The sequence below is a fragment of the Centruroides sculpturatus genome, unplaced genomic scaffold, assembly GCF_000671375.1.
Source record: "Centruroides sculpturatus isolate CEXI.00-Female unplaced genomic scaffold, Cexi_2.0 scaffold609, whole genome shotgun sequence".
Taxonomy (NCBI): domain Eukaryota; kingdom Metazoa; phylum Arthropoda; class Arachnida; order Scorpiones; family Buthidae; genus Centruroides; species Centruroides sculpturatus.
The window spans coordinates 68,200-94,837 of NW_019384804.1; the positions used below are offsets into that span (position 1 = coordinate 68,200).

Genomic DNA, 26,638 nt, shown 5'->3' on the forward strand with positions numbered 1-26,638 from the left:
CGTTCGACTACGCCCGTTGCTAAAGCTTGGTTTCGTCGCGGAACAGCGCATCAAACCGCGGCCGCGATTTCTGATATTATTTTTCTGCGAAAACTTCGTTGACCTTTGGAGACATCCTTAATATAAATAATTTTTATGGCCGTTAAATAAGAAATGTTTCTTTCACAAGAAATGTATAAAATTACAGTACTGGACAGACGATAGGTCGCCTAACTCGCCGTAGCGTGACGCTAGACGGCGAAAAATATATATTTAATTATAATAAAGTTACAATAAATTAAGTTAATATATAATTATATATACAGTACCTAATTTATATATAATTAATATATAATTATATGTACAGTACCTAATTTATATATAATTATATGAACAGACGATACTAAACTCAATTTATCCGCCTAAACGTCCGTAGCGTGGCGCTACGGACGGCGGGAAAGTAGTTCGGCTGCCCGATGACGTTTTACGTATTATAGGAGTTATTTTTACCGTTGTTTACGGATAATGCCACAATTTTTATAGGAATCATAACTATAGGAAACGATTTTATAGGGGGATCTACTGTATTTTACGAATGTAATATTGCGGTATCGGTCTGGTAATGGGTATCAAAAGTATGGAAGACGAGAATAAGCTGGGAGAATGTTAAATATCAAAACAACTTGATTGCTAGAAATCAAAATATATATCTGCTAAACTGTTGTATTAGATTGACAAAAAGAATGTTGTGGAAATGTAGATGTTTACTTACATTTGAGAGAAGACAATGGAATGCGTCCTTATTAATAACTGAAATAAAACAAGAACTAAAATATAAAATCCGAAGTGATTATGATAATATGGCTAAACAAGAATTTGATAAGTTTTATAGAGGTACAGATGTAATTTGGAAAGTTCAAAATGATGAAATTCGATTTAATGATGAGTGGCGATGATTTTATTTTTAAATTCTGTGTTAAGTAACGAGTGAAGTGTTTATACTAAATATTTGATGTTCTATTTTTAAAATGTAATTTATTGTTTATTAGTTCTTGGGTTTTACTGTTGTAATTTTTCTTATTGTTTTACCTGAAAGAAAAGATTTATACTATAAATTTTTGTACTTTTGGGTTTTATGTAAATTTATATATTTTCACATTTTGTATTTATACTTTTTTGTCGGATTTACCTGTGTTTTTAACAGGATGTTTGTATTTTTCCCCTCATTCAAAAGGGGTTTTAGTTATTTATGTTATATATTTACCTTGATGTATTTTACTTTATTATTGTCGGGTTTTTGATTTATATGTATCTATTAACTAGTTCATGATTGTCGGGTACTTGTTTTTGTAACTAACCTTTCTTGTGTGGTGTGTGTTTTCTGGGGAGGGTCAAGCATGTTGTCCATGAGTTGAACGTGTGTTTAAGTTTTTTATTACCTTTTCTTCAGCATGCGCGTTTGTTATAACATGCTGATCGTCAATGGCATCTTTCGTGAAGGACATTATTTATCTTTTCGGCCTAGTGGTCCCCCAAACTTTGAAAACACAGTATCTGTTCTTATCAGCTTGATATCTTATACGGTTTCCATCGGAGACCTTCGATATTAAACTGATTTTTGGAACTGGGCGAAATAGGGGGCTTGCTCCTTCCCTGCCACGGGTTGCTCTGGCCTGGCACTTATTGCCAGAGATAGCCCACCCCCCTTTGGGGGGAAATAAATAATAAAAGATAGAGAAATTAATTAATGAGGAAAAAATTTTTTTTCTTTTTCCAGTCGGATGTCCTTCACGGAAGATGACAGAGGATCGATTACAGCTATAGGAAGACAATCTACAAGCATGGATTTGCAGGAAAAAGAAATCTGGCGAATTGCAGAAGAAAAGTTAAGAGAAACTGTGGAAAGCGATAAACCGCCATCGCCGCATACTTCCGGTACGCTACGATGAATAGGAGCGATGCAAGAAACACCTTCCCGTTCTTTCGGTCGAAATCGCTAATCGGCGATTCGAAGTTATTGAAGAAAAATGAAATGTGCAATTTTTTCACAGTGTCACTACTGTGGACAATATGCATGGCCTGCACATAGAAGGCCCAGGCACCCCTGGAAAGGTAAGCCTCACTCTTTACATTTCTGTATGGAACAAGCGCGACATTTTTCTAAAATAACGGATAAAACCGATTTGTTTCAAACGTATTGCATGAAATATATTGTAATATCGAATCGGCAAATATTCTACGTTAAATACTGAAATCGGTAATGTATTTTGCTAGCGAAAAAAATTTAGCATCGAAATGCTATCAGTATCAGACCGACGCAACGCAGGTATGGACTGCGGCATAATTTCCTCCTGTGATGATTGGTGACCAACAGGAGTTTTATGCCGTTGTCAGGCCTCACCCATGCAATACCTGACATTTCCTGTAGCCTTTTGCATCGTCACCTATCGTTTCCTGACGTTCTTTCGTGTGTTTTAACGGATATTTGCCGATCAACGTAACTGGACACACCGCAGGTGTTTTGTATGTCTCCACACTTGGCCTGTCGGCACCTTTGATGTGTTTTTTATCGCTTCTCGGCCTTCTTTGGCTAAGATCGAATAGTTGGTTCTTAAGCCTACTAAGTCAGTTTTAGGGTGTTTAAGGGCACCCAGGTCGACGTTTCTGCTATTAGCCTTTTTGGTTTTGTATAACCAAAGAGGCGCCCTTTGGTAAGGTTTCCTTACTAAAAGAGGAAGTCCAGGTCCCTTTAGCAACTGGGCTTTAACCAAAAAGAGAACAGTTCTCCTTTTATTGCTCTGGAGGAACCTGCCTGCGCATTCTAGCGTATTCGCGGGGAAATCCAAGCCAATATCCCCACGGTTGGCCCCATCTTTACAGTAGGGCTTCTTCCTTACTTTTCCTACTTCTATACCCATGGAGGGTATTTCTTCAGCCGCTTGGGCGTATAGTGTCCCAATGGAGGACACTACTCCAACCAAGGGTCCAAGTTCTAATATGGTAGTTGAGGCTAGTTTAGCTTCCTCCTCTGTTAGTAAGCCTATGATAGTTAGTGTAGGTAAGACTAATACTAAGTCTAGCCAACCTGCCCCTAGGCCTGTCTCCGGTCACGTTCGTGCCGTTGAGCAGCCCACTTTCAAGGGGGTCAGGCTGGTCGGAATGAAGTCTTCTAAGGCTTCTGCTGCTCAGTCTGGTCTGGTGAGTCAGGTGGCTGCTGCCGATAAGACAGCAAATCTGGCCCCTAAGGCCAGTTTTAGTAAAGTAGTTAGTGGGACCGCTCCCGCTAAGCCTGTATCTTCGTCCGCTTCTGGGCCCTCAGTGCCCCAGAAGACCAGCTTTGCTAAAGTAGCAGCACGTTGGGCTCCAGCAGCCACTGTGTCTGCTCACACAAACAAGTTTTTCAACACCGAGCAGTTAAATGCAGGTGTTTTAGCACAGCATAAATGTGCCAAACCTGCCGTCCTTAACGGCAGGATGCGAAGGGTGCTCAGTGCCCATGTTTCTGTTCCGGAAGGCTCGACCGTTGACGAGATACTGGACGGCATAGAGCGCACCCTTGCGCCTGGGGAGGTTTCCCGGTTTGCGCCCATGGGCAAAGAACGGTATTTTATAGGCTTTCGGTCGACAGAGAGTCGCCGCCTATTAGTTTCCACTGGTTTTGTGGTCAAGGACGTTAGGGTTTTCCCCGTCCCGCTTGATGAAGACATCACTACTGTCTTCATTAGGTTCCTTCCTCCCGAAATGGACCTAAAGGCTGTTCGCCTGTTGATGGGCCAATTCGGAGCCGTAAAGACTGTGTCTATGCAAAAGGTCCCGGGCCGCCCGCATATAGACACAGGAACGGTCAAGATTTGTATCGAGGTTAAGAAACTGATCCCCAACATCGTATACTACGAGGGTGTGCCCCTGACCCTTGGGTACCGAGGTGTAGAGCAAATCTGTCGACACTGCCTCGAGCCGGGTCACGAGCAGAGGGACTGTAAGGCTAGCCTCTGCGAAAACTGCCATAGCAGGTTTCATGCTGCGAGGAATTGTCCAAATCCGTGCCGAGTCTGCACGGGGGACCATAGCATTCTGTCTTGTAGTGCAAAGGGCTCTGTTGAGGAAGCAGCTGCTTCCGACAACATCGAGATGGAGGTGTCCATGGATGCCTCTGTCCCCGTCTCTTCTCCCGTCAACCTGCCGGAGGCCCAAGCTGCTCCAATGGTTGTCGAAGATACTGCCCCAGTCCCAGCTCCGCCTGTGGAAACTGGCAATAGTAATAAGGTAGATGATAAGATAGAGGAAGACTGCTCTAAGCTAGATAATAGGGAGCGGTCAATAAGTAGTGTTAGGACTAGAAGTAAGACTAGTCGTAATCCCAAGGGGAGTAAAGGTGAAAGTAGTAGCGATATGTCCGCTGCTGCGGGATCCGGATCTGGGAGGGAAGGTAGGCCTAGTAAACGGGCCTGCCGCCGTAGACGTAAGAATAGGAAGGCCAGGGATGGCAAGTCCTCCGACCCAAGTACGGAGGAATACTAACCCCCTAATCCAAACATGTCTTTCAAAATACGTTTAGCATCCCTTAATTGTAATGGACTTCGGTCCATCCCCCGCCAGCTTTTTGTTGCTTCCCTATTGACCTCCCTTCAGCTAGATATTCTGGCTTTGCAGGAAACATATTTTGAGAACATGCGAAGAGTTAGGAATTTTAGGCCTAAAATTAGGGGCTATAATAGTTATTATAGCTTCTCCAGGGGTAGGAGCGGAGGAGTTGCACTCCTCGTCTCCTCCAGTATTACGATCCAACAGTTCCTCACTGATAGTGACGGAAGGATAGTTTGTTTAGACATTGTTAAAAATAAAAAAACTGCTAGGGTTGTTTGTATTTATGGCCCTACGAGGCCTAGATTACGTTCGGACTTTTTCCAAATTCCTGGTAGCTATCTTGCTACCAATAGAGACATATTTGTCATTGGTGATTGGAACGTGATCCTCCGTCCCGAAGACAAGGAAGGAGGTAGCTGGTCCCCTGATAGTACTAGAAATAAGCTTGAAGACCTCTTGAGTAACTTTTCCCTTAAAGATGTGCAGCTTGCTATTTTGTCCGGCAACACTATCTTTACGTGGTCCAATGCCAACGGCTCTATAAAATCGAGGTTGGATAGGATGTACTCTAACATCCCATCTTCTGCTTCCGACTTTTCTGTCATACCTCTCCATTTCCAGGGCAATCGGTTCTCGGACCATTCGCTGGTAATGGCTACACTCAATCTATCCTGTTCTTCAAAACGTAACCGTTTTCTCCTCACCCCTGAAATCCTTAGGGACGAGGAATTTCTGTCCTCTACGGACAAGCTACTAACAAATACACTATCACTTTCCACTGTCAGCCTTGAGGACTGGTGTCGGTGTAAGAAGGAGATTCTCCAGCTTGCCCGCTCAACCGATAGGCGCCTTCACCACAGGAGACACTGTCGTCTGAGGCTTCTTCAACGCTTCTTATCTGACTGTCACTGCTGCAATGATAAATCTGGGTATACTGAAGGCCTCATCAGCCAGCATTTCTGCCCTTTTGACAAGTAGATTCGAACACGCCTATGAAGGGTATAAGGTCTCTCGCCTGAACACCCCGAGGCGTTTCGACTCGAAGTTTTTCGGTCGTTATTGCAATGACAAATCCAAAACTAACGTTCCCTCCATCTTAAAGCACGATGGCACCTTAACAACAGATGACCAAGAGATTACCCAGGTTTTCTTTCGGCATTTTTCCCAGTTCTTTGCTCCCACTCGTGTCGACTCATCCCAATGGGAAGACATGATAAGAGCAATTCCTACAGCTACTCTTCACCCTTTCACGCATCTGTTTTCACAGGATTCAGTGAAATCCGCTATTTCTGCAATGCATGCAGGCAGATCTCCTGGACCTGACAACTTGCCAGCTGAGTTCTATAGAGTTTTTTCCGATAAATTGTCCTCCCTTCTCCCGATGGTTTATAACCCTATGGTTTATAACTCGTCCTCAGACATCAAATTGATTTCAGATATCACACCACGTGATGAGTTCAAACTTGTGTGTGGTGTGATGGTGACTTGTATGTCTCCTAGAAATTTTGTCTTCATAAGCTTTTCAGACTGTTGAGAGGAGGCTGTCTCCACGAGCAGGTCTCCTGATCTCAACTTTTGGATTTTTTTAAGATGCCCAATGGTAGATTCAAAAACTTTCTGAATCAAAAAGGAGGAACGTTTAGAAAGAGTTGTTTCTCCCATAGCATGCACGATGAGATAGGCTGGTTGGTTGGAGGAACTGTCCTCCTTTGGTGGTGGTGCATTGGTACATGATTTTTNTATTGTACGTTTCCAGACTTGGCCCGTCGGCACCTTTGATGTGTTTTTTATCGCTTCTCGGCCTTATGGCTAAGATCAAATGTGTAGTATCTGTTCTTATCAGCTTGATGGTCTTTTAACATGCTGATCTCAAGGAAAACCCTGGATTTCGAGCCACATCTGCTCCCCAGATCAACGACTGCCTGGACCGCTACAGCTGCCCGGTAAGTTTGTTTTACTACTTCCCTGTCCTCTCCTCTTCTTACTTCCGCCAGAAGAGCGGCCTGCACGGTTTAAACGCACCGTGTATTCGCTGCTCGACTGGCAACGCTTTCGTCTATCGTTACCAGCCCAGGTTGGTAACTTTCCCAGTGCTCCGCCTGGACACCCCGTGGCCCTCAAAGCCCGTGGTGTTTCACGGAGGACACCCTCTTTCTTCCCCTTCCTGCCCCCCCTTGGTTGGCTGCTCCGGCACCCCAGGGGGCACCTCCACCTCTTTCCCACCTCTCTTTCGCTGCACATTTGATCCATGGCTACTACTGGCGATTGTACGGATGTCACCCTTCTTGTGCCTCTGCGCCCCCCGTACTACTGCCCTCACTGCATGCCATGTTACCGAGACTACGTCGATCATGGAGGCTTGTCCCGGCACCTTCGCCGCGGCCATAGAGCCAAACTGAACTTTGAATGCCGTGCTTGCGGAGTACGCTCCGACAAGCTCAAGGAAATCAAGCTCCACCAGGCAAAGTCCGCCAGCTGCTCCAGTCAGCTGCCGACTATCTCGCCCAATAGCTCCAGGGACCCGAAGCAACGCCTCCGTATGCCGGCCAACCCCTTGGGACCACGAGCCCGGCGCTCGACACGAAGGCACGACGCAGCCTGCCCAACCCCCCAGGACAGTAGCTGCGTCGACACCGACCGCAGCCCGCCTCCATCACCAACTAACGACCAAGTAACCAACTCTTCGCCATGCACCAATGACACATCAGTCACTCCTCGTGGCGCCAGTGATAGCACCACCCCACCTCTCATCAGACGTCCTCGCCGCCGCCGCCACCGCCGATCGTCCACGCAAGACCCCACTGCCGATGCTGCCTCTGCCATCCTTCCCAACACCAACGCCTCTGTTTCTACTAGTCTCACTACCGACGTCACCCCTTCCAGCGAGCCAGCCACCCAACCGCCGGCCGCCGTCGACTCCACCTGCCAGCCAGCTGCCACCTCCACTCGCCAGCCAGCTGCCACCACCAACCCGGACGACCAACCCGCTGCTCCAGTGGCCAACCAACCCGCCGTCGACACCAATGCCGAGCTCCCGCAATGGGTCACCGCTTGGTGCGAGCGTTTCAACTGTGCACTGGACGAGGACATGCTGGAAGTCATGGTGAGTGACCTCACTTGCCTGGCCCAGAGCATGTCCCCCCAACAGCGGACACAAGCCAACAGCTACCAACGCCAACCTCGCCGTCCCACCAACCAACGCAGCAACACCAACAGGCCTCAACGGTACAACGCCGCCGAAGCAAGTAGAGTCCAGCGCCTCTACCGTGCTAATAAAAGGAAGGCCTTTGAAGAAATCACAAGAGGCACCGGCAGATTCTGCCAGATCGGTAAGTCTGCCCTTACTGACCACTTTAATGCCATTAATAGCCAACCCTCTGCAGACCTGGGACCAACCAGCGACCAGCTACCACCACCCCTCCAACCGACGAGCGACGACCCCCTCAACTGCGTTTTTACTCCCAACGAGGTCTCTACCCGGCTCAACAAATGCCACAACACAGCGCCAGGCCCTGACGGCGTCCGTTACTACACCTGGAGACGTCTGGACCCCCAGGGCCACATCCTCGCATCGCTGTTCAACGCAGTACACCGTACTGGAGCCATTCCATCGGCATGGAGAACCTCAACTACAATCCTCCTACACAAGAAGGGCAGCCGCGACGATGTTCGCAACTGGCGCCCCATTGCCTTAGCAAACACTTTAGGTAAGATCTACGCCGCCTGCATCGCCAACCGCCTCCTGCGTTGGTGCGAGGAGAATAACACCATCTCCACCGCGCAGAAAGGATTCATGCGATTTGAGGGCTGTTCTGAGCACACATTTGTGCTCCAGTCCATCATCCAGGACGCCCGGCGTAGAAACAAAGAGTGCCACATAGCGTGGCTGGACCTTGCCAATGCCTTTGGCTCGGTCCCTCACTCCACCATCCTCGCCTGCCTAAAGTGGTGTGGCCTCGGCCCACACTCGATCTACCGCATCCGACAGCTCCTAACCGGCTGCCACACCCGTATCCGTTCCTGCACCGGACTTACGGATCCCATCCCCATCTTGGCAGGTGTTAAGCAGGGCTGTCCCCTCAGCCCAATCCTTTTCAACATTGTTGTAGAGCCAGCTCTCCGCCTACTATCAAACCTACAGGTTGGGTATCCTCTCCACGGCCACTCCGTCTCGGCACTTGCCTATGCCGATGACATAACCATCGCCAGCGCCACTAGATCCGGTCTTCAATCACAGTTGGACCTCTTGTCATCATGGGCCCAATATAGTGGCCTCTCCTTTAACGCCGCCAAATGCGCCACCTTGTCCGTAGCAGACAAATACCACTGCTCCAGCAGCTCCTCCAGCTTCAAAGTACAAGAGGCCCGCATCCCAAAACTGAAGAAAGAAGATCACTACTCTCACCTTGGAATACCAACTGGTTTCACCGTAGGTACAACAGCAGAATCAGTCATTGACGGTATCCACACAGATCTTAGACTCGTGGACACTTCCTGCCTCGCTCCATGGCAGAAGATTGACTGTGTTAACACCTTCCTACTGCCACGGTTAACGTTCCACCTCACCCTAGGCAACACACCAAAAAAACGCCTCAACGACCTGGATAAGGCAGTCAAACGCTGCATCAAGCGCTGGATGCACCTGCCCCAACGCGCCTCACCTGAAATCGTCTACATGCCCAACTGCCAAGGCGGAGCCAATGTAACACCGTGCGGCATTCTCGCCGATATTGCACAGGTGAGTCACGCTACTAACCTTTTCCTATCCAGAGATCCCACCATCTCCAACCTCGCCACCAAGACACTCGAAAAAGTCGTTGAGAAGCGAATAAGACGGAAGCCCACCGGCCAAGACCTCTGCACATACCTCACCGGGTCCATGGAGAACGAGTTCGGGACAGACCCTTACGACATCCCCTCCCTCTGGACCCGCCTGAGAATGGCAACCCGACGATTAAGGAACCGAATCAACCTCAACTGGCATCCAAATGAAGATGGCACCCTCACTCCCTCCGTCGACGGTAAGCTTATCAACAAACCAACGGCATTCAACACCCTGTCAACCGCCGTGAAGACCACCTTCCTCGGCTCTCTTCTACGTAAGCCCGACCAAGGAAAGGTCTTCAAGCTTACCGCGACCAACAAGAACAGCAACCACTTCCTGCACGATGGGAATTACATCAGATTCGCTGATTGGCGATTCATCCATCGTGCAAGGCTTAGTGTAGTGCCTCTCCGCGGCCTTCGTCGCTTTGGAAACTCCACCCAGCAGTGCCGCAGATGCCAGCGTCACCGCGAAACACTTGCCCACGTGATCAATCACTGTCCGCCCAACCTCAGCCAGATCACGACACGACACAACGCGATCCTCAACCGCCTGATAAACGCCATCGACCGCAAAAATCTCAGAATCTACACGAATCAACAGATTCCTGACTTCCACAGCACGTGTCGCCCCGACCTGGTGGTAATAAACAACAATCCGAAGACGGCGACCATTGTCGACATTGCCACCCCTTTCGAAAACGGCGAGGACGCCTTCAACCGTGCCAGAGAAGAAAAGATCCGTAAGTACAGCGACCTCGCAGCCCACTACAAACACAAGGGCTATGACACCTACATCGACGCCTTCATTGTCGGGGCCTTGGGGGGCTACGACGCCGCCAATGAAGGTGTCATTCAACGACTAGGCATCTCACGGAACTATGCTAAACTCATGAGACGCCTGATGGTGAGTGATTGCATAAAGGCCAGTAGAGACATATATACTAACCACCTTGGCCCACGCTACCAGAATTGAACTGCAACCTACACCACAGCATTTTGTACTTCACCGGCCATATGCCCATGTAAGCGCGCACCTAAACTTTGTATATCTGACAGGCTATGAGCCCTTGGAACGCGATTCATATACTCTCTGTAAATATATAGCAGGCTATGTGCCCATGGAACGCGTTAGGGGCCCTGCCCCACTTCTTTTCATGCTTACCTTTGCCAAATTCTACTCTCACTTGTCGGCCAAATGTGCCCATGTCATTACTCGCTACCTAACCGGTAACTTTCTTGTATATATTTTATTGATATCAATAAATGGTTTTTAACTCTGTTCTTATCAGCTTGATTTATCCATAATCAACTGATCTACCCAGGACTAAAGCTGGATTCCGAGCCCACTTTGCTCCCTGGTTTTAGAGCCTACCTTGCTCCCTGGATTTGGACCTGGACCACCAGTGTGTAAGTATTGTTTTAGTTACTCTCTCTTTCCTCACTCTTCTCTCTTCCGCCAGGAGAGCGGCCTGCACGGTTTAAACGCACCGTGTATTCGCTGCTTAACTGGCAACACTTTCCTGTCGGCGCTAGTCCTTGCTAACGCCCTTCTTGGTGCCCTGCCGGGACGCCCCCGGGCGCTTTGCACAGGCACCCTCTTAGCGTTTAGGCCACTATACGCTATACTTTCTCTTCCCCTTCCCGCCCCTCCTTGGTTGGCTGCTTTGCACCCCAGGGGGCGCTTCAACCCCTTCCACTGCTTATTTTCGATACTACACTTTGATCACAATGCCATGTGAAACCGTGTTGGTGCCTTTACACCCACCTCACGGATGCAGACTCTGCCTCCCCATCCCGAGGGAGTATAGTGATCATGCGGGGCTTGTCAGGCACCTCAAGAGAGAGCACAACGCATCTCTTCATTTTGAGTGTAGGGCCTGCGGATTGGTTTTGGAGAAACTCAAAGCACTGAAAGCACATCAGATGCGCTCTGATGCATGCAAAACAAGCATTGAGGAAGCTACTCCACCGCCTCCACCTCCGGCGAACAAGACGATCCGGCGGATTCGAATCAGACAGAAGAAACAATATGCACCCAGGCAATCTGGAGCTACAAGAACACCATCCTCCGAGAGCGACAACTCCACATATACTCCTCCGTCACNTATTTTGCTAGCGAAAAAATATTTAGCATCGAAATGCTATCAGTATTCGACCGACGCAACGCTGGTACGGGCTGCGGCATAATTTCCTCCTGTGATGATTGGTGCCCAACAGGAGTTTTATGCCGTTGTCAGGCAACACCCATGCAATACCTGACATTTCCTGCAGCCTTTAGCATCGCTTGCTATCGTTTCCTGACGTTCTTTCGTGTGTATTAACGGATATTTGCCGATCGACGTCACCTGGACACACCACACGTGTATTGTACGTTTCCAGACTTGGCCCGTCGGCACCTTTGATGTGTTTTTTATCGCTTCTCGGCCTTATGGCTAAGATCAAATGTGTAGTATCTGTTCTTATCTGGTAAGTATTCTCCATTTTTACCCTCTTTTGACTATCCTTTTGCCTTATCACTTCCGTCATTTCACTGGCCTGCACGGTTGAAACACATCGTGTATTCGCTGGTGAGGTGACACAACTTTGCCTATTAAGGGGAGAGCAGCTAGCTGCACCCCCTCCCGCACTCCCCCCACTTTTCCCCCTTGGGATCTCCACCCAAGGCTCCCTCTTCTTCCACCGTCCTCTCCTTCCCACCACCCCCACCTTCTTCCCTTCATACTTGATCTTGGCCAGCCGAGACTGCGTCCTTCTCGCACACGTGTGCGCCCATTCCACTTCCGCGCAGTGCCCTTAGGATTACCTTTCTTTGCCTTGTGTGTTTTACCCCGGATACTTGTGGATATCGTCGATTGTGTTTGTGTGCCACGCCACGCAAGTGTGTATCTGTGCTTATATCTGCACCTCATCTTGTTAGAGTGGCAATGGATGCTCAACGACCAACGACGAGCTACGCCCAAGCAACCATAGGGACTCCAATAAGTGACTCGAACCATGCAGATAGCATATACGAGGACACTCCAGGAGATGGTGAGACGGACATCTGCTCCAACCAGTGCCCCCTTTCTCTGGATGCCGAAGATGTAGTCGATGCGTGTGATAATATCAACAACCCATGCGACGACGCTCGCACAGACGATGAGGAAGACTTCAACATGTACACTACCAAACGTTCAATCCGGATACTGACAAATGAGAGACTAAATAGTGAGGAAATCATAGATGCTTGTGAAAACATCCTAGGACAAGATGGACTTGTTGAACAGATTTGCTATAAACAACCAAATATAGTCGAAATTGGATTAAACACTCCGAGAGCGAAGGACAAATTGATGGGACACTCCATAAAGGTAAGAGGTTTTGACTATCTTTGCGAAAGCCTTGAGGAGGATTTGATGACAGTCACCATCCGATACGTACCGAACGAAGCGGATAAGTCTATAGTTAAGGGAGCGCTGTCACAATTTGGCAATGTCATTAAAGTACTTGTAAACACCATCAACTATAAAGATAGAAAGATAAAAACAGGGACATATCGTGTAATCATTAAAACTAGAAAATTATTGCCCAACTTTGTAGAAATATTAGGGGACAAAGTAGAGCTATTTTACAAAGGTAAAAAAAAACAATGCTGGCGCTGTGGCAGCCCACAACACGAAATAAAAGACTGCCAGATAAAACTCTGCTACAGATGTAAAAGCCCAAAACACCTTATAAGAGATTGTCCATTATGCTATAACTGCAAACAGCAGCATGATAGAGAACACATGTGCCCAAAACCAACCTTTTTAGAAATATGCAAAAGAGGGGGCAGGGACATAAATAAACAAAAAAAGCGGGAGAAAAGTATAGAAAGACAAAAAACCATAATCAGCGAAAAAAGCGAAAACGAAATAGATGAACCTGACACTAACAACAACAAGCAAGAGATAAACCAAAATGATAATCTAGATATAACAGAAACAACTGAAAGTATACTAGAATCAGATCCAAAAAGTGAAGAAATAAATAAAAATAAAAAGGAAAACCTTGAAAACAATGAAACAGAACAAGAATTAGAACAGGAACAAAATAACAAAATAGAAGACAAAATAGAAGAGGAAAATAATGCTGCAAAAGTAAGAGAGGAAATCTTATCCATCAGTCTAGATGCCAGCTTAACTGGTAAAGAAATAATCGAAAAGGTAGAAAAGGTAATCACTAAAGTTGAAAAAAAGAAAACAAGGAAAAGTAAAAGATTAATAGGACAACCCAACAACTATTAAATTCGCGACCATCAACATTAAATCGATAAACATAACTGGCTTTAGAGATGAGGCAAAACAGGTCTATATTCTTAATCTGATTCACACCTACAAAACTGATATTATTCTTGTACAAGACACCAATCTCTACGACTTCTGGGACCTGAGGAATCTTAGAAAAATCTTCACAAACTACAATATTTACTTGTCCTTCGCCCCCAGAAGAAGTACGGGCGTCATGACAATGATAAACAAAAAAATAAAAGTTAATGATTTTAGATCTGACAGCAATGGCAGAATTTTAGCTGTAGACATTCAAGCAAATAAAAATCTTACTAGGATAATCAACATATATGCACCAACACAAGCAGCTGATAGAAAAAAATTATTCATAGATCTACCCAATTACTTTATTGGAGGAAGAGAGATAATTATGGCAGGGGATTTTAACTGTGTTTTGGACCAAATAGACAAAAATACACCCCTCTCTTCTGACAGCTCCAGAATTGTTTTAAAAACCTTAATTGAAGACTTCAATATGAAAGATGCATACCGTAATACTTATCCCACCCAACATGGGTACACCTGGGAAGGAAGAGGGATTTATGAAAGACTCGATAGAGTGTACTTCAACAGCAAAAATAGCAAAGTAAAAAGCATTCATCTGTGGACGTTAACTAATAACAACAAAAAAATCTCTGACCATAAATTGATTAACCTGGACATTGAAATTATAACCTCCAAAAGAAAATATAACAAAATAAAACTAACCAACGACATTCTTGATGATCCCACCTTCCAAAAAGACATTCTAACTATTCTCAACCAAAGCAAAAACAATAGTACCTGGGACCAATGGAATAAGGATAAACTCAACATCATTAATACAATTGAATATACCTGGAAAAAAATAAAAAGGAACAATTTCTGTAAACTCAAACAGTTACAACGAGACCTCAGTAACAAAATAATTAATAACAACAAAGAGGATATCAACAAATTAGAAAGAGAGATCAGCAATGAAATTGAGAAAAAGACAAAAGAGAACTATATTCAATACAAAATGAGTAGATTAGGCATAAAAAGAAACGCTGAAAACCTAATCCTCAAGAAAAAAAACAAACCCAAGGAAGCAATAGACCTAGACCACCTAATCATAGACAATAATAGTACAAACGATGAAGACATTATACTAAAAGAATTCCAACGTTTTTATAGCGACATCTACAAAGAACAAGAAACTGACCTAAGCATGTGGAATATTATTAAACATAATATAAAGCCAATCAAAGACAACAAATGCAATAAAATTAATGAGGAAATCACAAAAAAAGAAATCGAGAAAGCCATAGACAATATGCATATCAGGAAAGCCCCAGGGCCCGATGGGATCCCAGCAGAGTTCTACCGGTTCTTCAAAACAAATATTATAGACATTCTGTTCAAACTTTACAACACCACAAACTTCAGTAACAACTTTAACTCTGGAACTATGAAACTCATAAACAAAAAAGGTAATAGCGGTGGCCATGTCGGTGACTATAGACCAATAACATTATTAAATATTGACTACAAAATTTACAGTAGCATCATAGCTGATAGACTTGAGAAGCTTTTCCAAGATCACATTGGGCAAACACAAAGTGCAGGAATTAAAAAAAGGTCTATTCAAGACAACATTATGCTTATTAAATTAATCAGTGAAATCTACACCATCAGAAAATCAAATTTAGCAATCCTTTCGATAGACGTGGAAAAGGCTTTCGACAAAGTTAATAGAAACATCCTATGGCTAATAGCAGAAGCCTTCGGCCTTAACAACAATGAAATAGAAAAAATCAAGATCCTATATCACAAACCAAGAACCATAATAAACATTAAAAACAAAGAGTCTGACCACATCGAATGTGAAACTGGGGTCAGGCAGGGTTGTCCCTGCTCTATGATTTTGTTTGCCATATACATCGAAGCCTTACTGTGCATGATCAAAAATGATAAATTTATCTCACCTATCTATATACCTGGATCTGGCAACAAAACCAAATACGTCGCCCATGCCGACGATATCAACTTCTTTATAACTGATAACATTACTACTAACAGAATCAACTACAATCTCAATATATTCAGTAAAGCTACAGGTCTTAAAATTAATTATAACAAAAGCAAAATACTAAACATATATGGCAACTTAAATCAAAATAACAACTTATACGACATAGCACCCGATATCAAAATACTAGGTGTCTGGTTTGGTCAGAACAGCAAAAAGAAGAATATAGACAATATGATAAAGAAAATGTCAGAAGCCATCTCCTCATGGGAAACTGTCTGGTTATACCTCCCAGAAAGAGTTGTCATCGTCAACAAAATCATTATAGCAAGAATAATCTATAACCTATATATCACAGACATAAGCAAAAAGGATCAAAAAATAATTGACAAACAGATATTCAGATACATATGGCAAAGTGATTTCGAACCTCTCAAAAGAGGTATAATGAAAAATAAAATCAACCAAGGAGGATGGCGAATATGGGACGCCAAGTGCCTGGAAAGGTCCCTACAGATCGCCAACATCATAAATGCGACAATAAAGCAAAACCATCCATTATACGATGCTGCACTCTATATTATTGGCCCGGTCATGAAAAGAATAAACAACACGCAAGATAACAGACCACTTTTAATTGACAACAATGAAAAATATAAAATCTGGCGAAGGACTATCACTTCTTTAGTCAATAACAATCTCATCCAAGACAAAATAAGACCATCAACGATATACAATATGATTCATCAACAAACAAATAACCCTAATCTAAGTGACACTTCCAATAAATGGGAAGAAACTTGGGCCAACCTCTCGAACATTCCTGCAATCTGGAGAGAGACATCATGGAGGATCCTGAATAATATAGTGATGTCAAAAGATTATCTACATACGTATCAACAGATGAGGAGCGCTCTTTGTCCCCGATGTAAAAGAACCGAAAATATCTTTCACATTTTCTTTGAATGTCCAGTCGCCCAAAAGGTTTGGAACTGGATGAATAAAATCTACAACACCATCTTGACTTGGCAATGCATAAAATTCCACAATAAGTTCCCTGTTAAAAAACAAAATCATTACTGTATCAATTGGATGGTGGCCCTTACCAAGAAGATACTATGGAAAGCAAGATGCGCTTTCATTTTCGAAAATAAAAGGTGGAATGCCACCCTTATCGTCACCAAAATTCGCGAAGAAGCCTCCCTTAAACTTGCCAACGACTTTAATAGCCTCAATGAAAAAGAACTTAGCATTTTGTATAAAGGAACCTCTGACCTTATCTTCAAATATGCAAACAATAAATTCATCCTCAATGATGAGTGGACCTAACCATCTTGCTCCGTCTTCGCTCTCTGTGTTACCCAAGCCAGACCCATCCATATGAACTGTATGTATACTACCGATCTGCTTCCTGTAACTTGCTCTATGTATGTAGTGATAACAAACGAATATGCCATCCAATGCAACAGATTTAACACTTGTACTCGTTGTTATTTTGTAACATTATGTGTTGTGTTGACTCTGGTAACCATCCCATCCCCCCTTGTATATACTTGTACAGTCCACCCTGTAAATATTGTAAGGGATGCCTTGCCAATCTTTATTTTGTTTCCATGGATCTCATGTAACCTATCTAAATATAAATATGTATACATGCTACTCAAGTTGTTGTGTTCCGGCCTGCGTGCTGGCATGTAATTGAAGATATTGAATTAATAAACTTTAATTAAAAAGTATCTGTTCTTATCAGCTTGATATCTGATACGGTCTCCATCGGAGACCTTCGATATTAACCTGATTTTTGGAACGGGGCGGGAAAGGGGGCTTGCTCCCTCCCCGCCGCGGGTTGCTCTGGCCTGGCACTTATTGCCAGAGATAGCCCACCCCCCTTTGGGGGGAAATAAATAATAAAAGATAGAGAAATTAATTATTGAAGAAAAAAATTTTTTTTCTTTTTCCAGTTGGTTGTCATTCACGGAAGATGCCAGAGGAGCGATTACAGTAATTGCAAGACATTCTCCAAGCGAGGATTAGCAGGAAAAAGAAATGTGGCGAATTGCAGAAGAAAAGGTAAGAGAAAATGCGGATGGCGATAAACCGCCATCGCCGCATACTTCCGGTACGCTACGATGAATCTGAGCGATGCGAGAAAGACGTTCCCGTGCTGTTGGTCGTTATCGCTAATCGGCGATTCGAAGTTATTGAAGAAAAATGAAATGTGCAATTTTTTCAGAGTGTGACTACTGTGGACAACACGCACGGCCTGCACGTAGAAGACCCAGGCACCCCAGGAAAGGTAAGCCTCACTCTTTACATTGAAGAAATGAAGTAGCGCGACATTTTTCTAAAATAACGGATAAAAGCGAATTGTTTCAAAATTATTGCATGGAATATATTGTAATATCGAATCGGCAAATATTCTACGTTACATACAGAAATTTCTAATGTATTTTGCTAGCGAAAAAATATTTAGCATCGAAATGCTATCAGTATTCGACCGACGCAACGCTGGTACGGGCTGCGGCATAATTTCCTCCTGTGATGATTGGTGACCAACAGGAGTTTTATGCCGTTGTCAGGCAACACCCATGCAATACCTGACATTTCCTGTAGCCTTTAGCATCGTCTGCTATCGTTTCCTGACGTTCTTTCGTGTGTATTAACGGATATTTGCCGATCGACGTCACCTGGACACACCACACGTGTATTGTACGTTTCCAGACTTGGCCCGTCGGCACCTTTGATGTGTTTTTTATCGCTTCTCGGCCTTATGGCTAAGACCAAAGTTTTGATTTTTGTTAACTTTATTTTGGTTCCCGAAGAAGTTTGGACTGTGAAAAGAAAGATTAAAGTTAGTATTGGACAGTGTATGGTGAGTTTGACTTTGACTTTTTTACTCTACTTGCCAAGCCAGTTGTTAGCTGGTTAAGCTGCAGGAGATGAACGTCTTCGATGTAAGTCAAGCAGCAGAGTCCAGGGACATGTTTGGTGTGGAGACACCTGAGACTGTGGAAATGGCTCGGCGGTTGGAAGAAATTTTGAACACGCCGGGAAATGAAGAAATATTCGCTGAAAGAGGAGGAATGGATTTGGTTCCGGATGAAGAAAGTTTGGCCTGGGCGTCGGTCGAACCGGTAATGGAAGAATTTGAACAAGAACCTGAAAAGGAAAAGATAAGTGTTTTAAGAAAGACTAAATCTGTTCGTGTAATAATTAAAGAAAGAGTAGTAATAGATGATTTAATAGAAGAATTAATGAAGAAAATAGGAGATAAAGGAAAAGTAGAACAGGTGTGTTTTCACCCAAATAATATTGTGGAAATAGGTGTTAGTTCAGTAGAGTTAAAAGAACGATTAATAGGACAGACAATAGTTTTAAATGAAATGGGATACATGTTAGAAAGTTTAGACCGAGAAATAATTACAATTACTATTAAATATGTACCTTATGAAATAGATGAGACACTTCTACGACAGGTGTTCAGTGGATATGGAAAAGTTTTAAATGTTTATCCTAATACTTTCGGTACAAAATATAAAGTTAAAACTGGAACTTATCGGTTAACACTGATAACAAGAAGAAAGATTCCAAACTTTTTAGAAATATGGGGAAGAAAAGTTCAAATTTTCTATGCTGGGTTAATACCAGAATGTCGGAGATGTGGTGCAACTGATCATATGATAGCTAATTGTACAATAAAAAAGTGCTATAGATGTGGCAGTTTGCTACATTTAGTTAGAGACTGCCCAGCATGTTATCATTGTAAAAAAGAGCATGATGCAAACCAAAGTTGTCCAGTAGAAACATATGCGGATATAATAAAACGAGGACCTAGAAGTAAAAGTACCGAAAGGAAAAGAGAAAAAAGTTTAGAAAAGAGAAGAAATGTAGAAAAAGAACAAAAGGAAAAAGAATTATTAGTTGTAGAGGGAGAAATAGTAAATAAAGTGATGGAAACGGAAATGGAAGTAGTTATGATGGAGAAACCACAAGAAGTAGGAAATGTTAATGTAAGAGAAAAAGTTAAGGAAATTGATAATAAAATTAGATCAAGAGATAGTAGTATTGAAAAAGAATCAAGAGTCTTGCCTCAAAGAAATGAAGGTATGGAAAAAGCTGGACAGAAGAGAATGAGAATAGGAGGAGTAACGGAACAGAAGAAGAAGAAAGTAGAAAACACAAGTAAAAACAAACATGGCTAAGTACATTAAGATAATTTCAATTAACATAACCGGTTTCAGAGATATTGAAAAGCAAGTTTATTTGTTGAATTTGATAATGATTAATCATGTTGATATTCTTATGGTACAAGATACCAATATAAGAGATATACAAGATGTTAGAAATTTGAGAAGGATTTATCCTGGTTTTAATATTTATGCCTCATTTGCAGGTCGCAGGAGTACCGGTGTTGTTACAATGGTTCGGAAAAAATTACAAGTATATGACTTTAAGACGGACAGCGGTGGTAGGATTTTAACTGTTGATCTCCAGGTGAGTAACAAGTTAATTAGAGTGGTTAATCTATATGCGCCCCCTCAAGTCTCCGAGCGAAAAGAAGTTTTTAATAGTTTATATAAATATATGGTTGGTGTAAAATATTTTATTATTGCTGGTGATTTTAATAATGTTTTACATGTTTTAGATAAGAATAGGACTTTACATCCAGATGGTTCGCGTAAAGTTTTAAAGAATTTTATTGAGGATTTTAGTCTTATTGACAGTTACCGTTTTAAATATCCGCATTGTCCTGGTTATACCTGGTCCGGGCAGTTGGTTATGGAGCGCCTGGATAGAGTTTATATATCTGAAAATATGAATAATATAAATAGTATAAGTATTTATCCAGTGAGAAATAATAATAGAAGATTAACGGATCATAAACTAATAGAATTAGTTATTAAAATAGAAAATGATATAGAAAGACGAAGAAATATTAGGATAACAAAAGAAATATTAGAAGATGAGTTCTTCCAATCTCAAATAATTAATTTAATGGAAAATAATGATGATAATATAGAATGGAATAATTGGAAAAGAATAAAAGAAGAGATAAATGAACAGATAAAGATTACTTGGTTTAAAATAAAAAAGGAAAGATTTAATAAATTAAAGTTATTACAAAGAGAACTATCACGACAAATTATGAAAAATGATATAAAAGAAATTGAAAAGTTAGAATATGACATAAGTAAAGAAATTAGTAATAGAAATAGTGAAAATTATACTAGGTATAAAATGAGAAAGTACAATATGAAAAGAGATGTAGAAAAAATAGTATTTGAGAAAGGAAGGAACTATAAAGAAAAATTAGAAATAAATAGGCTTGTAAAATCTGATAATGAAATTATAACAGATACAGATAAAATATTAGAAGAATTTGTAAAATTCTATACTTACTTATTTGATGATCCGGGAACGGATAATAGATATAAGAATAAAATACTTGAATGGATAGAACCTGTAAAAGATAAGAATAAGAATATAATTAATGATATTATAAGTAAAGATGAAATACGTGATGCTATCCAGGGGCTCCATAGTCGTAAAGCTCCCGGACAAGATGAAATTTCTGCTGAATTTTACAAGTTTTTTAGCGAACTTTACACAGACTATTTTTATAGTCTTTTTAATGCCCCTTTTGGCAGTGATTTTAGTTATGGAAAAATGGTTTTGTTAAATAAAGGGGACAATGCGGATAGGGGGTAGGCGATTTTCGTCCTATTACGCTTTTAAATATAGACTATAAGATTTTTAGTTCTATAATAGCGAGGAGGCTTGAGGATATTTTTCATGATAATTTAGTGAGCACTCAGAGTGCTGGGACAAAAGGTAGAAACATACAGAGTAATATTATGATGATTAATGTGTTACAAGATATATATAAAGAACGAAAGACCCCACTCTCCATCCTCTCAGTGGATGTACGCAAAGCTTTCGATACTGTAAACCGCGACGTGCTCTGGGAGATGTTAGATAAATTTGGATTTAATGCAGAAGAGATTAGTCAAATTAAGAGACTATACCACACGCCGAGTACATTTATATATTTAAATAATGAAATTTCTAGTGATATAGAGTGTCGAGCAGGGGTTAGGCAGGGATGCCCCTGCTCGATGATTTTATTTGCAATATATATAGATGTATTATTACGCTCTGTATTAAACGATGATTATATAGAGTCTGTCCATGTTCCAGGGATGAAGATGAAATTAAAATTTATCGCGCATGCCGATGATATAAACTTTATAATTACAGATCAAATGAATATAAAAAAGATTTATGCTAAGATAATTGACTTTAGTAATTATACCGGCATGCGCATTAATACTGATAAAAGTAAATTAGTAAATCTAGTAGGGAACATGGATAGTGATATTCCAGTAGAGAAAACTGACATAATAAAAATGCTCGGCGTGTGGGTAGGTAAAAATAGTAAAATAAAAAATCTAGAAGAAATGAAGGAGAAAATAAATAAAATTTTAGAAAAGTGGAAAAATATTTGGTTATATCTCCCAGAGCGCGTCGTGGTAATTAATANATAATGTTTTACATGTTTTAGATAAGAATAGGACTTTACATCCAGATGGTTCGCGTAAAGTTTTAAAGAATTTTATTGAGGATTTTAGTCTTATTGACAGTTACCGTTTTAAATATCCGCATTGTCCTGGTTATACCTGGTCCGGGCAGTTGATTATGGAGCGCCTGGATAGAGTTTATATATCTGAAAATATGAATAATATAAATAGTATAAGTATTTATCCAGTGAGAAATAATAATAGAAGATTAACGGATCATAAACTAATAGAATTAGTTATTAAAATAGAAAATGATATAGAAAGACGAAGAAATATTAGGATAACAAAAGAAATATTAGAAGATGAGTTCTTCCAATCTCAAATAATTAATTTAATGGAAAATAATGATGATAATATAGAATGGAATAATTGGAAAAGAATAAAAGAAGAGATAAATGAACAGATAAAGATTACTTGGTTTAAAATAAAAAAGGAAAGATTTAATAGATTAAAGTTATTACAAAGAGAATTATCACGACAAATTATGAAAAATGATATAAAAGAAATTGAAAAGTTAGAATATGACATAAGTAAAGAAATTAGTAATAGAAATAGTGAAAATTATACTAGGTATAAAATGAGAAAGTACAATATGAAAAGAGATGTAGAAAAAATAGTATTTGAGAAAGGAAGGAACTATAAAGAAAAATTAGAAATAAATAGGCTTGTAAAATCTGATAATGAAATTATAACAGATACAGATAAAATATTAGAAGAATTTGTAAAATTCTATACTTACTTATTTGATGATCCGGGAACGGATAATAGATATAAGAATAAAATACTTGAATGGATAGAACCTGTAAAAGATAAGAATAAGAATATAATTAATGATATTATAAGTAAAGATGAAATACGTGATGCTATCCAGGGGCTCCATAGTCGTAAAGCTCCCGGACAGGATGAAATTCCTGCTGAATTTTACAAGTTTTTTAGCGAACTTTACACAGACTACTTTTATAGTCTTTTTAATGCCCCTTTTGGCAGTGATTTTAGTTATGGAAAAATGGTTTTGTTAAATAAAGGGGACAGTGCGGATAGGGGGGTAGGCGATTTTCGTCCTATTACGCTTTTAAACATAGACTATAAGATTTTTAGTTCTATAATAGCGAGGAGGCTTGAGGATATTTTCCAAGATAATTTAGTGAGCACTCAGAGTGCTGGAACAAAAGGTAGAAATATACAGAGTAATATTATGATGATTAATGTGCTACAAGATATATATAATGAACGAAAAGCCCCACTCTCCATCCTTTCAGTGGACGTACGCAAAGCTTTTGATACTGTAAACCGCGACGTGCTCTGGGAGATGTTAGATAATTTTGGATTTAATAGAGAAGAGATTAGTCAAATTAAGAGACTATACCACACGCCGAGTACATTTGTTTATTTAAATAATGAAATTTCGGGTGATATAGAGTGTCGAGCAGGGGTTAGGCAGGGATGCCCCTGCTCGATGATTTTATTTGCGATTTATATAGATGTGTTATTACGCTCTATATTAAACGATGATCATATTGAGTCTGTTCATGTTCCGGGGATGAAGATGAAATTAAAATTTATTGCGCATGCCGATGATGTAAATTTTATAGTTACTGATCAAATGAATATAAAAAAGATCTATGCAAAGATAATTGACTTTAGTAATTACACCGGCATGCGCATTAATACAGATAAAAGTAAATTAGTGAATTTAGTAGGGAACATGGACAGCGATATCCCAATAGAGAAAACTGATACAATAAAGATGCTCGGCGTGTGGGTAGGTAAAAATAGTAAAATAAAAAATCTAGAAGAAATGAAGGAGAAAATAAATAAAATTTTAGAAAAGTGGAAAAATATTTGGTTATATCTNTAGTAGGGAACATGGACAGCGATATCCCAATAGAGAAAACTGATACAATAAAGATGCTCGGCGTGTGGGTAGGTAAAAATAGTAAAATAAAAAATCTAGAAGAAATGAAGGAGAAAATAAATAAAATTTTAGAAAAGTGGAAAAATATTTGGTTATATCTCCCAGAGCGCGTCGTGGTAATTAATAAAATTGCTATAGCAAGTATAATTTACACTTTATATGTAACAAATTTAGACAAAAATGAGATTAAACAGATTGAGAAACCGTTATATAATTTTATTTGGATGAATACGTTTGAACCGCTGAGTCGGAAAATGATGAGAAACGATAGAAAGCTGGGGGGATGGAGGGTGTGGGATATAAAAGACTTTGAGTGCTCACTGCAAATAGCGCATATAGTTAACACATTAAAAGATAAAAAGCATCCATATTATTATATTTTACAATATGTGTTAGGACCGATAACCAAGAAAATCACTCAGGAGGAGGGACAGTTCCCGTTTTTAATAAGTAATAAAAAGAAATTTAAAAAATGGAGGGAGGTAATTAGAAATTTTGTAGAAAAACATGAGAATTTGATAGGAAATATTAATAAATTAAGACCTGTTATCGTATACAAGGAAATTCACAGGCAACAAATTAATAGTAATATGATAAACTCCCCCTATGACTGGGAAAAAACTTGGAAATATGTTAAAGACCTTCCTCCTGAGTGGTGTGAACTCACCTGGAGAATTTTAATGAACATTGTAATGAATAAAGATTATTTATGTACATACCACCGCGTCCGAGATTTCCGGTGCTCCAGATGCGGCCTGCGAGAAACCAATGAACATATCTTTTTCGAGTGCTATATTGCAAGGCAAGTATGGTTCTGGTTTGATAAACTCTGGAAGTGCAAAATAAATTGGATTAATATTAAATTTTTCTTGGAGTTTCAGCTGAAAAATAGAAACCGGTATGTTTTAGTATGGATGATAGCTCTTGTGAAACGAATGATTTGGAAAGCAAGATGTGTTTTGTTCTATGAAAGAAGACAATGGAATGCTACATTGATAGTGAAAAAGATAAAAGAAGAGGCACAATATAAAATAAAAAGTGATAAGGAAAATATGACTGAACAAGAATTTAACAGATATTATGAAGGAACAGACACTATTTGGAAAATGAACAATGGTGAAATAGAATTTTGTGAAAATTGATTTTTATTGTAAATATGTTATTTTGTTTATTTATACTGAATTTTTCCGGTTGTTGCCCTTTGGTTTTTTGTTGCCTTTTTGGCTTTTTACAGTTATATTTACCTTTATAAATGTTGCTTATTGGTTTTTGTTTGTTAACTATTTAGTTATATTTTTGTAACAGATGTTTTTATTGTGCCATTGGCTATGTAATGATATATATTCTTTTCTGCTGTATTTTCATGTTCTTTGTAAATGATATTTTTGACCGAGAAGTGATTGTAAAAAGTTAATGTTATTTTTTATAATATGATGTTGTATGTTTAAGTTATGTTAAATTAATATTGTCGGGTTTGTTCAATGTAACTAACAAATTGTTTGTATTATGNAAAAAATATTTAGCATCGAAATGCTATCAGTATTCGACCGACGCAACGCTGGTACGGGCTGCGGCATAATTTCCTCCTGTGATGATTGGTGACCAACAGGAGTTTTATGCCGTTGTCAGGCAACACCCATGCAATACCTGACATTTCCTGTAGCCTTTAGCATCGTCTGCTATCGTTTCCTGACGTTCTTTCGTGTGTATTAACGGATATTTGCCGATCGACGTCACCTGGACACACCACACGTGTATTGTACGTTTCCAGACTTGGCCCGTCGGCACCTTTGATGTGTTTTTTATCGCTTCTCGGCCTTATGGCTAAGATCAAATGTGTAGTATCTGTTCTTATCAGCAGCTGCTGGTGAACTTTTGTGAGTGGTTTCTGTTCTTCGTTTGTAGGCTTCTACAGCGATTATTCTTGCTAATTTTGTGATAATTGGATATCGGAAGAGTAAGAGAACAACACCCCGTTGGATTTTTGTGGAAAAAATTAATTTATTTTTCGAAAGTTAGCCGAAAAGTGCACTTGAGGTGTCAACGTTAACGAGTGTGTTTTGAGCGTTAAAAGTGACAATGTGAGTAAATATTAAAGTGTATAATAGACTAGAGTGATTATAGAAACGAAAGAAATAAATAACAATAAGTTTAAAGTTAAAAGAACTTTATTTTTCAACTTTTCTGGTGACACTCACCTAAACAGCTCCCGTGGGGGGCGTGGCTCAGAGAAGTTTTTATAATTCCGAGCTAGTATTAAGTTAATTAAACTTAATAAGTTAATGGATGGAAGATAATACTCCACTAACTAGAAAATTTTCTTCGATGGAGGCCCTAGGTGGAAGGGGAAGGTCTCCTTCCATCCATGATGGGTCGTCAGCTAGTAGCAGTATCCGTTGTACTCCCGATGCGGTTGCTCCCGGTCTGGAGGAAGATTTGATGCAACACGAACCAG

The 26,638-nt window shown here is 40.8% G+C and overlaps 1 protein-coding gene, 2 non-coding genes and 3 pseudogenes across 3 annotated transcripts; all 6 read left to right on the top strand.

The window, feature by feature from the left end:
- Positions 1–1,487: 1,487 nt before the first annotated feature.
- Positions 1,488–1,685, top strand: LOC111629641. The gene has a single exon (XR_002757382.1). It is a non-coding gene; the product is annotated as a U2 spliceosomal RNA (small nuclear RNA).
- A 4,670-nt stretch (positions 1,686–6,355) lies between these two features.
- On the top strand, positions 6,356–6,470 carry LOC111629636 (annotated as a pseudogene).
- Positions 6,471–6,814: 344 nt separating this feature from the next.
- Positions 6,815–10,366, top strand: LOC111629610. Its single transcript, XM_023373509.1, has one exon. It carries the CDS (start codon positions 6,815–6,817, stop codon positions 10,364–10,366), a length of 3,552 nt encoding a protein of 1,183 aa, XP_023229277.1.
- Positions 10,367–11,805: 1,439 nt separating this feature from the next.
- On the top strand, positions 11,806–11,899 carry LOC111629638 (annotated as a pseudogene).
- A 5,495-nt stretch (positions 11,900–17,394) lies between these two features.
- Positions 17,395–17,579, top strand: LOC111629632. The gene has a single exon (XR_002757378.1). It is a non-coding gene; the product is annotated as a U2 spliceosomal RNA (small nuclear RNA).
- Positions 17,580–25,987: 8,408 nt separating this feature from the next.
- On the top strand, positions 25,988–26,093 carry LOC111629637 (annotated as a pseudogene).
- Positions 26,094–26,638: the final 545 nt, after the last annotated feature.